Here is a 12,284-nt window from a genome sequence, read left to right as displayed (position 1 = left end):
TAAGATACAAGGAGACTTGATCTTAGATACTAATAATTATTGTATTGCTTTGGCCATCTGTTTCATGATGTTTATATTTACATTTTCTTCATTACATTGGGGACATGTAAATCTCCCTTTTCATAACTGGTCCATTGTGAGACCTCTAAGAAATTTACCTGAGACCTGACAATATCATTACAATTGTAAATTTATGAAAAACCTTATACATTTGGCTTATAGATAAATAATCCATGGAAGGTAGTGGGTTGCCCACTCCTCCACAAAGGAAAAAGGGGAATGTTGAGTCAACTGAGGTGATAAGGACAGCAAGTGGTTAATTGTGGAAATTGAGTGAGCCACACTGACTCCATCTTGTGACTTAATATTGGAACTAGCATAGTATCTATTCAATTGTGGATCTAGTCAAACTTCTGGTTTGTGAGAAAAGTTTTATTCAATTGTAGGAATTGTGAGAAAATTTTATTGTAATGTTTAAACCTAGCCTTGCATGGAAGGGAAACTGGACAATCTCTGTGTTGTTTAGAGACCCTTAACCAAGGACTTATGTGATGCGGACCAGAAACTCACTCAGACCCAAAGATTTTTGCACAGAGTTTTCTCACAATTGTATGTCTCAAGCAGCTCATATTTCTTATCTGAAAACTGGCCCCATACAGATCAATCAGTTATTGTTTTCATGTTACAGGTATTTGGAGAGTAAGACACCTCCTTGCTGAATTCAGGGAAGTGTACCTGTTCACTCTCACCCTCAACCTAAGGGTACCTATGAGGTCCTTCTGAATACTCCCACAGCTGCCAGATTTGAGGGTGTGGACTCCTAGATCATATGAAGATGTCTCCAGTCCCCACATGGACCACTAAACCTGCTGAGGGACTCACAGGCCACTTTGAATGGGCCCTGAAGCACACAACATCTTGAAGAGACTACTCTCCCAAGACTCTGTACCTGGCCTGAGTATATGGCAAACCTGACCAACAAACAGGCAATTTGTTTGGGTTTTTTTTGTTTCCAAATATTATTGTTTGCCTCATACTTTCTCATTTCATTCATCTGTTTTTGTGGCCATGCTAATAATGTCATGACCACAATTATTTTTCTTCTTTCTTTCTGCCTTCCACATTTTAAAGGGAGCCAAAACCAATACCCCCTAAAGAGTTCTCTTTAAGCCCTAGCAAGAACTGGAAACCTCACATCTTGTTAGATCTGTGCCAGAGGAAACCACACAAGGTAGCAACAGATCATGCCTCCTGAGTCACAGGTAGGCCTTCTGGCCGTCTTGACCAAAAGGGAGGAATATGTTAGTAGCCCTCAGATTAATATGCCTGTTTTCTATGAGTTACCTTACCAGCCAGGTGCAATTGATGCACAATAAGACTTTTTGCTGAAAGGAGACAATGAAGAGTCTGAAATGAGTGAATACCTGGCTGAGTCCCAGATACCTTTGCTGAGGTTCCATGGCTGACCTTGCTTAGCTGTGGCCCCCACCCAAAAGTGGTCCAAACTAGCCTTGTGGTCAACTGTTCCGGCAAAACATCCTGTATCTCGTGAGTTCCACCTATTCCTGGAAAAGAGTGTCCATTCTTTCTCCAGCCCCTCCCTGAAACTACCGTTTGTGGTTTTCAAACATAAATCTCCCCTACCTCTGTGGGATTTGGGTTCTCTTGTACTTTGTATCATGGTGCCTTGGCACAATTGTCTGATTTTTCTGCTAATAAATTTTTTTTCTACTTTCAACTCAGCTTGGACTCCTCTGCGTTTTGAGGAATGGGCTTTGCCCAACTGGCAAATGTGAGGTTTAGGATTGAACCCAGGATCATCATAATGTCAAGTCCATTATGCTTCCATTTAATAACTTCTTGTCTTCTGTGAAATAAATCTACCTAAGACACATCTAAAAAGGCGAAAGGCAGGATTTGGAGACACACCTCTCCAGTGTCTGAAGCCAGGCATCTTTCTACTACGTCATTAACTGCTACAGAGGCTCTGTGGAGGGTGGCATCACAGAACAGATGAGTATGACCCAAGAAAGTGTCTGGCCCATCAGAGTTCAATTTCATGCTTGAGTCAAATAGAAAACCCAAGACACTGAATTTCTGGGTAATTGGTAATCAATTCAGTAATTAGGCTGGCCAGCAGTCAATAAAGTGATGGCCAGTGGTTTGTCTTGGAATCAAAGGCACCAAGGAAGGCCATGAAATACCTTAAAGCCCTTCTGAAAGACAACTTCCCTGACTAGTGAAAATCAACCCTGATTTGTGGACATTGACCGAGGAGGTGAGCTAAAAGCCTTCGGCTCCTCCTGCTGAGAATGTGACTTGATCATGGGGCTTAGCAGCCTCAGTGAATGTGGGCAGAGGAAGCCACTCTCATCAGAAAGTCTCCAGCTAGGATTTTACTTCATGGCATGGGTGGCCCTATTCTTTGATGAAAGGGCTCATGGACAGGGGCTACTTCCCCCAGGCAAACCTTGCCAGACTAGATTCCTTCAGTACTTGGAACAGAAATTGGGTCTTTCAGTTTGGGTGGAGTCCTACCTGCCCAACTAAGGAGCCTGTGCTAGGAGCTAATCTCATCATTCAAGCATGGCCTTCAGAGAAGTCAGGTTTTTGACAGAAATGAAAGGAAAAGTGTGGGTCACAAAATAATAATTAGCAATTAATAGAACAGTGTCATATGCATTTCTCCCATACTGAAATTTTGTGATTTTTTTCTTTATATTACAATTATTAAGCAAGTGATTTATGGGAGATATTCCTGTGATGGTTATATGCAGAGCAAGACTCGCAGTATATTTCCCTTCTTGGACCTTTACCATAATTCTGTGAGGTCAATGGCATGTATGGGTCTTAGCTCCATTTGACAGATGGAAAAGCTAATGTTTGGAAAAATTAATGATGCATCACCAAAAAATTTGAGAATTTGGGTTGAACCCAAGTCCTTCGTGAAGGTAGTCCAATGCATCATCTACCTCACCGTTTATTCACTTATTGTCTTCTGTGAAATAAATATATGTTAGAAAGAGCTGACAGGGTAAAAAAATGGAAGAAAGAAAGAGAAAAAGAAAAAAAGAAAGAAAGAGAAAAAGAAAGAAAGAAAGGAAGGAAGGAAGGAAGGAAGGAAGGAAGGAAGGAAGAAAGAAAGGAAAGAAGGAAGGAAGAAAGAAAGGAAGAAAGAAAGAAAGAGAGGAAAGAAGGAAGGAAGGAAGGAAGGAAGGAAGGAAGGAAGGAAGGAAGGAAGGAAGAAAGAAAGAAAGAAAAAAAGAAAGAAAGAAAGAAAGAAAGAAAGAAAGAAAGAAAGAAAGAAAGAAAGAAGGAAAGAAAGGAAGGAAGGAACGAAAGAAGAAAGGAAAGAAAGGAAGGAAGGAACGAAAGAAGAAAGGAAGGAAGAAAATACTACTACTTTATAGAACTAACAGTCTTATTTGAATGCATCTCAAAATGCAAGGAGGCACATATATATGATGAAAGCAACTCAAGGCAAACAATTTTCCAAGTTTCTCTACCAATAGTAATAGGCAACTCCCCTGAGATTTAGTGTCTCTAAGAGTTTTCCTACACACTAAGATGTTAAGTGAATTTCCTAAGGTAATACACCCAAATGTGACACAGAAAAGGATTTGAACCTAGGTCCTCCTCATTCTGAAGCCAAATTCCTGTACACTGAATCTCTCAGGAGAGGCAACATGGAACAATAGTTGGACTTTTGGACCTGGAGTCCTGAAGGAGGAATCAAATTTTTGCCCATGTGACCTTGGGTAAATCATCCAACCTCTCTGACACTCCAGAAGCTACAGGTAAAATCCTTAGCTTAGCTCAAAGGCATCTGGAGAGCCTTGATTCACTGACATAGGTTTTGTCCAGGCATTCTGAAATATTCCATGGATGAATACCTAATTTGGATTTCCAATACACCTTAGAAGGAATTTTGAGTGTGAATAGAATGTAAACCCAGGATAGTGTTCTTCCTACTCTATCCTTTCTTTTGGCCAGGAAGTAGCTAATAATCCCCAACTATTATCTTCATCCTCATGCACATTGGCAGAAGCAGTAGCATTTTAGTAAGACAAGTCTGTGATTTTAAAGGAGCAACTGGCAGAGACCCAGAGATTCTGCCCACATATTTAACCTGTCAGATTTATGGGAAAAAAAAAAGAATTTATGACCCAAAGAGAGATAGAGAGCATTACAAAATGCAAAAAGGGTAATTTTGATTATGTTAAATTGACAAGTTTTTGTAGAAACAAAGCCAAAGCAACAAAGATTAGGAGGGAAGCAGAAAACTGGAAAACAATCTTTACAACCAGTGTTTCTGATAAAGTCCTCATCTGTAAAATATACAGAGAACTGAGTCAAATTTATAGGAACACAAGTCATTCCCCAATTGAAAAATGATCAAAGGATATGAAAAGGTAGTTTTCAGAGGAAGAAATTAAAGATATCTACAGGCATATGAAAAGTGTCCTAAATCACTATTGATTAGAGATATGCAAATCAAAAAAACTCTTAGGTACCACATCTCTCCTGTCAGATTGGCTAACATGCCAAAACAGGAAAATCATAAACGCTGGAGAGGATGTGGGAAAATTGGAACATTATTACATTGTTGGTGGAGTTTTGAACTGATCCAGCCATTCTGGGGAGTAATTTAGAACTATGCCCAAAGGGCTATAAAAATGTGCATACCCTTTTACCCAGCAATACCACTTCTAGGGCTGTGTCCCAAAGAGATCACACAAGTGGGAAATGGACCAGTGTGTACAAAAATATTCATAGCAGCTCTTTTTGTGGTGGGAAAGAATTGAAAATGAAAGGGATGCCCATCGATTGGAGAATGACTAAACAAATTGTGGTATATGAATGTAATGGAATACTGTTGTGTTATAAGAAATAAGGAGCAGACAGACTCTCATTATGACCTAAAAAGACTATATGAACTGATGCTGAGTGAGGGGAGCAGAACCAGGAGATCATTATACATGATTACAGACACACGGTATCTGTAAGGACTAACTTTGATAGACGTGGCTCTTCTCATCAAAGCAAGGTTCAAAGACAGCTCCAAAACACTCATGATGGAAAAAGCTACGTGCATCCAGAGAAAGCAACTACAGGTTCTGATGCAGATTGAGGCAAACTATTTGCTCGCCTGTCTTTCCTTTTTTTTTTTTAGTTTTGTTTCTTCTTTCTCATGATTCATTCCACTGCTTATAATTGTTCTTTAAAACTGGATTATTATGTAAATAAGTTCAATATGCAGGTATATGTGGAACTTACATAGGATTGCCTGCCATCTTGGGAGGGAGGGGGAAGGAAAGGGAGGGATAGGAAATTTGGAACTCAAAAACTTGTGGAACTGAGTGTTATAAACTATAAATAAAAAATAAACAAAAAAAAGATTTCAGAGTTCTTTCTTATTCTCTGCCCTACCCAGCTGGTAATGTTTAATTGCTTTGTTTTCACTTATGTGCCTCCATGTACCACTGAACACCCTAGAATATAATCCCTTTGAGGGCCAGGGTTAGTTTCAGTTTTTGTTTCTCTCCCCAGTGCCAAGCACAGTACCTTGTACTTGACGCCTAACAGGTGTTTGTGGAATTGCAATGAATTTCCCTGAAACAGCCTTGAGAAGTGCAAATATTTTTATCTTCTCTGTGTAGGGCAAAGACCACTGCCCAAATTAAATCAGTCAGAGACTCTCTCAGAAGCAAGGCAAAAAGGAGTTTATTGCATATTAATAAGAATGGGTGCTTCCCCAGTCACTCAAGTAGGTGTCTGCAGGGATGAAGCAAGGCATATAGCTCAAACGAAGGTTATATAGACCCCAATGCAAAAACCCCACCTGTCTGCTGGCTCCTCTTCCCATTGGCTGGGCTTACCAAGTTCAAATGTAAACATGGAAACTTTGTCCAACAACAACACCTGGAACCAGGAAGGATTACTCAACCAAGAGGGGCCTCAGGGTGGGGGATGAGTTCTTGATAAGCAGGACCCTGCAGTTGGAACATTCTTGTCACATTACTGAAGAAATCTCCTTATCTTAGGTAATGGTCCCTTCAGGGGCATTTCCTAGAATATAGCATGGTGTGAGCAACAAATTTTGTAGAAGATCATGTTGAGGTATAAGCAACTATATGGGATAGTTTTCTCACTGAGGGGTCCCACATTCCTTTATCCCACTCACTCTGCTTTTTCAAGCAGAGCAGCTTTTTTACTACATTTTTTGTTTAATTTATTTAATATCTTTGGTTTTCAGCATTTATTTTCAAAAGAGTTTAATCACAAATTTTCTCCTTGTTTCTACCCTCCTGCCCACTCCAAGATGGCATATATTCTGGTTGCCCCATTCCCCAGTCGGCCCTCCCTTCTGTCACCCCACTCCCTTCCCATTGCTTTTCCCTAACTTTCTAATAGGGCGAGATAGATGTTTATACCCATTGCCTATATATCTTGTTTCTTAGGTGCATGCCAAAACTTTTTTTTGAATATCTGGTTTTAAAACTTTGAGCTGCAAATTCTCTCCCCTCTTCCCACCCAACCCACCCTCCCTAGGAAAGCAAGCAATTCGACGTAAGCCACATGTGTATGATTAGGATGAACGGGACAGGCTCCAAGCTGTCCGACCCACTGAGACTGCTGGACCAAGAACCACCTGATAGCATCAGGATGAACAGGACCTGGCTGTCCGACCCACTAAGGCCACTGGACCAAGAACCACGTGATAGCGTCAGGTTGAACAGGACCTGGCTGTCCGACCCACCGAGACCACTGGACCAAGCTGTCCGACCCACTGGGACCTGCTGAGGTCAGGCCCGAGAAGCACATCCAAAATGTTTGGAGAGCAAGAAGGGGGATTGGGAGAGGGGGAGGCTCACATATCTTCAGTCTTGGCTGGAGAAGAACTTGAGATTAGCAGTGCTTCCCAGTTCAGGGAACCATAAATGATGAGGGTGAGAGGTGCTCGACACCCCAAAGTACTGACACACCGGGTCCTGCCAAAAGAATTCGAGTCAAGCTTTCTCAGCCAAGGGAAAAGATAAAGTTTATTGAGAGTTAGCCACATAGGCCTGCCCCAAGACATCCCACCCCTTGCGACGCCTGTAAGGAAAGTGGGCCAGATCAATCCGAGCTAGATTGGATCTGACCCCTTCATGGAGGCAAGATGGAGATTATATACACAAAGGTTGTGGGAGGGATTGAGGGATGGTCTGGGGTGACCAGCGGAGGGGTCTAGGAAGGGACTTAAGGAGGAGTCTAAGGAGGAGCTTGAAAGGACTGGGATGAGGTCAGACTCCCGGGTGGGGGAAATAGCTGAAGGCTATATGGAAATGACAACCCATAAAGGGCTGGGGTAATGGAGCTAGGGTATAGATATTTTGATCAGGATTAAGGATGGGAAACAGGATTAAGGGCGGGAGGTCATTGGGAAGACAAGATTAAGGGTGGGAAACAGCTGGACAATAGAGGACTGGGCAAGGTAGGCATTTGGGCTTAATGGTTATAGCCTCAGGCCAAGGCCAGGTAGAGTGGGAAGATTCAAGGAGAGTTCAAGGATTCAAGGGGTTCCCGGAGACTGTGCCCTTATCACCTCCCTCCCACACTGCCATTGTAGTCTTCTTCCCAGTCCCCTCAGGCATGGGCATGCTTTAATTAGCAAAGTCCCAATGACACAAAAAGTTCAAATTAAGTTCTCTTGGGAGTATGTTCTTTGCACACTATTTCAGCCCACTTCCAAGTCCTGAGGGGAGGGTGGGTAACAAAGCCAACAGGATCGGGTCTCTGGGGGTCCAAGGAACCTCTCCAACCCAATATAGACAACTCCACCCCTCCATCCAGGGTCCCAAACAGTCCCAGGGGAAGGCAGCACAAAAGCACACTCAGCACCTTGCCACAAAGTTTCCATCTTGCCCCAGGGCTGAATTTCAAGCTCCTGGGTTCCTAGTCATCCAGGTCTGGCTGGCTGCTCCTGGCTTCTGCTGGAATACCAATGTAAGTGTTTCTCCATCTTTGTACTTACCTCACCAAAGTTGATTCCAAGGCAGCTCACTGCTCTCACCTTTCCAAAGTTCTCATGCCAGCAGTCTTACACTCTGTATGGGTCAATATTTTGGCAGCCACTGTCCATTCCTTCTCTTTCCTCACCAGCCACTCCCACCAAATCTGCATGAAGGCCATTCTCTGATTTTTCTCCCAAGTCTGTATAAAGGCAGTTCCATGCTCCTGTTGTAAAACGCCACATACCATACAATCTCAAAACATTCACCCTTTCAGCACAGTCTGGAGCCAGGCTAATAATGCACTCAAGGCATGGTTCCCACCATCCACATGTCCCCAAAGCCTCTGCTTGTTTTCCTCCCACAGCCTCTTCTCTGGCCCATTTCCTCCAGAGTGCTAGTGGGGTAGAGAAAGGGAAGGAGAGGTTATCTTCCAGCTCCCCTGCTCTGGTCTTCTGGGAAACCGTTCCCATCACTGCTACTTGTCTGTTCTCCTTCAGGCCTCTGTTGCTCCTGGGGCACCACAGAACCATAGCCACCACAAGTACAAAAAGCAATAACTGGAAAATATTCAACCACCATCTCAGTACCCCCCAAACTCCATACTTTCCTTTTAATCTGCAGATCCTGCCGACTACGTCACTTTGTAGCAACAATTTGGTAGTGAAGGCAAGGGAAGGGAAGGGAAGGGAAGGGAAGGGAAGGGAAGGGAAGGGAAGGGAAGGGAAGGGAAGGGAAGGGAAGGGAAGGGAAGGGAAGGAGCATTTAATATAACACCCTATGCTAAGCATTTTTCTTTCTTTTTTCCTTTTTATAAATTGTCTCATTTGATTCTTACAATAACAACACAGTTAAGTAAGTGTGATTATTATTCCTACTTTACATTTGAGGAAACTGAGAACAAAAGTTAAGTGACTTGCCTAGTATCACACAGCTACTAGGTACCTGAGGCCAGATTTGAACTCAGGTGTTCTTGATTCCAGATGCAGCGCTTTATCTAGTGTATCACCTGGTGTCTCTAATGTCTAGAGGACATTTAGAGAACAAGAAGGGAAAGCAAAAATTCTTTAAAAGTTAGAATTGGGCAAGTGGAAGCTAATGACTTTATCTGACATCAAGAAACAGTCCAACAAAATCAAAAGCATGAAAAAAATGAAAAAAAATACGAAATATCTCTCATTGGATCTTACTCACATTAGAATCGGTTCAAACACTCAATACTATACACACTTGGTTGGGTGTGGAAAATCTTACTTAGTATACAGGTGATAAGAAGGGAAGGGTAGAAGAGAAGGGGAGAGTTAGTAGAAGGTGGGGCAATCTGAAGGAGGTAAAAGTCAGAAGCAAATCACTTTTGAAAATGGACAGGGAAAAAGGAAAAAAGAGAGACTAGGATAAATGGGGGAAACAGAGTGGAGAGAACTATATGGTTGGTAATCATTGCTGTGAAAAAAAAAATTTATAGTTACTCTGATAAAGTTTTTGTTTCTCAAACATACAGAAAAATGAGTCAAATTTTTAGAAATAAGAGTAATTCCTCAATTGACAAATTGTCAAAGGATATGAAAAGGCAGATTTCAGAGAAAATAAACAAAGTTATAATTAATAGCCATGTGAAAAAATTATCTAAATCACTATTGTGGAGTGAAATGCACATTTAAACCACTCTGAGTTACTACCTCACACCTGTCAGATTGGCTAATATGACAGAAAAGGAAAATTACAAGTGTTGGAGGGGATGTGGGAAAATTAAGACACTAACATACTATTGGTGAATTGTATATTTATTAAACCACTCTGGAGAGCAATTTGGATCTATGCCAAAAGGGCTATAATACCATGACCTTTGATCAATCAACACCATTACTAGATCTATATCCCAAAGAGATAAAAAACAAAAAGGCAAATGACTTAAAGCCCTATTAGTAGTGCCCTTAATAGTGTTCTTTGATCTATTATGACTGAAATCTGGCTATACTATCTATTGAACATGAATTTGCCAATAAAATCACTTTTGACAAAGTCACTTCAAATTTGCAGAAGCAGATTGTAATATTATTCATTACTGCAACAGGCTATTATATAAGTATACATTTTTTCCTTTTTTCAAAAAAAATGTAACTACACATTTACATTAATTTAATTAATAAATCAAATAATCAATAACAATTAAGATAAATTAATGATTAAATTAATAGATTTTTCAAATAAAAATTAAACAAGCATTTTTCCATTGTGCTTTATTTTAGTTATTTTGTTTTTATTGTGTGGGTGTATACTCAATAAAAGCCAATTTCAATTTTCACTATAAAAAAAGAAAATTCATTGAGTTAAACCTCCATGTTTTCATAGCATCCCTCCTTACTGACACAGGAGCTCTTTCTCAGCTAGGTGAAACTTGTCAATCCAAAGGACTTCACCAGAGGTGTGAACTCTGGGGGATTCAGGGTTGCCAGGACCAGCAAGAGTTAACAGGTTGAACTTCAGGACACCAGGCTAGAGGAGTTGACACCTCTTCTGGGAGGCCCTAAAGGGGAGGGACTACCTGCTATAAAAGGAGACCATCCTGCCCCTCAGGAGCACTGCCTTGAGTGGAGCTGAAGTCTCTTCATCTCAACCTCTGCAGAAAAGAAGCCCCTGGAGAGAGGAGAATGGCTGCAGTTTCAGAAACGCTGCAGGGGTTTCAGAGGGAAATCACCTGTAGCATCTGTAGGAGCTACTTCTCTGAGCCAGTCACCACCTGGTGTGGCCACAGCTTTTGCAGAGCCTGTCTCTCCTGGAGCTGGAGACTTGGAACTGCGGCTTTCTCTTGCCCCGAATGCAGGCAAGTGTCCCCAGTCCAAGAATTCCCCAGACTCAATGGGGGCCTAGCACAGCTGACCAACATGGGCAAAGAGATCTGCTCCCAGCTTTTGCAGAGTACTGAAGGACAGAGCCGCTGTGCCAGACACAAGAAAATCTTCAAGCTCTTTTGTGAAGATGACCAGACACCACTCTGTGTGAGATGTTCCCAAAGCCCACAGCATGGGGCTCACAAACTGTCTCCTGTAGGAGAGGCTGCTCACAATTTCAGGAAGAAGCTCCAGGTCCTTCAGAGTCGATTGAGGAAACATTTTGAGGAAGCTGAGGAACTTCTTGATCAGGAGGAGAGACCTGCTGTTGACTGGCACTTGGCGATCACAGGAGAATATAAGAAGCTGCACCACTTCCTGATGGAGGAAGAATCCTGCTGTCTTGGGAAGATCAAAGAAGACGAAAGGGCAAGCCAGGACAGACTATCCCAGCATAGGGAAGACATCCAGGACCTCATGCTAGTTCTGCAGGAAGCAGCCTACCAACCCAATTTGGATCTGCTACAGGAAGCCAGGGAGTTGCTGGAAATGTGTGAGTCAGTGCTGTCCCAAAGGGCCAAGGCTGTCAGCCCAGACCTCAGAGCATACCCCATCCCTGGCATGATCGAGATGCTCAGACGATTCCGAGTGGACATCACAATGGATCCCACAGCAGCTAGTCCCTGTGTTATTATTTCTGAGGATCTGAGAAGTGTGAAGGCTGGAGAAGGCTGGCAGGTGCAGACCAAGCATCCTGACAACTCTGATATCCATGCTGTCCTTGCTGAGCAGGCCTTCAGCTCAGGCAGACAGTACTGGGAAGTGGATGTGACTCAACTACCTCAGTGGATACTGGGCATCTATACCCCCTATGTGAGGAGGAAAAGGAAGAGGAATGTGGACTCCTGTGACTCTGTGTTCCTGCTTTCCTGTATGAAGTATAAAGAGGATTACTATTTACAAGCCTTTCCTGGATCATTGAACCATCGAGTGAAATGCCCTGTGCCCAGGGTTGGGGTGTACCTGGATTATTCTTCGGGAACTCTGGCCTTTTACAATGTTCTCCACAGCTCTCTCATTTATGAATTCCATTCTATTGCTTTCACAGAGCCCATCACACCCTTCTTTTCTCCTGGCCCCCCACTTCCAGGCACAAAGGCTGGTCCCATGACTCTGTGTCCAGGTGACTCTCATCTTCCCACTTGACGCTATTCATCTCTCTTAGTATTTCACCAAGGAAGAATTCTCAGCCCACCACCAGGCTCCCTGGCTGGGGGCCTTCCATTTCTAGCCTTCCCTGGAAGAGGATGACAATCACCTACTTTATGATGGAGTGGCTCCCTACTCACGACTGGAGACTTGGCTTCCACATTGCAAGCTGAGGGGAATCATTTCCAAGGTTTAATACTCTCAATTGATCCAGCCCATCAGTTTTCACAATGAATCAATTTTGTTTCAA

The 12,284-nt window shown here is 42.6% G+C and overlaps 1 protein-coding gene across 1 annotated transcript; it reads left to right on the top strand.

Moving 5' to 3' along the window:
• The first annotated feature begins 10,879 nt into the window (after positions 1-10,879).
• Positions 10,880-12,031, top strand: LOC118836568 (E3 ubiquitin-protein ligase TRIM21-like). Its single transcript, XM_036743816.1, has one exon. The coding sequence runs from the start codon at positions 10,880-10,882 to the stop codon at positions 12,029-12,031; it is 1,152 nt and encodes a 383-aa protein (XP_036599711.1).
• The last annotated feature ends 253 nt before the right edge of the window (positions 12,032-12,284 follow it).

Source organism: Trichosurus vulpecula, chromosome 2 (genome assembly GCF_011100635.1).
Source record: "Trichosurus vulpecula isolate mTriVul1 chromosome 2, mTriVul1.pri, whole genome shotgun sequence".
Classification (NCBI taxonomy): Eukaryota; Metazoa; Chordata; class Mammalia; order Diprotodontia; family Phalangeridae; genus Trichosurus; species Trichosurus vulpecula.
The sequence above is the reverse complement of the archived record's forward strand: the minus strand, read 5'-3'. Positions and strand labels throughout refer to the sequence as shown.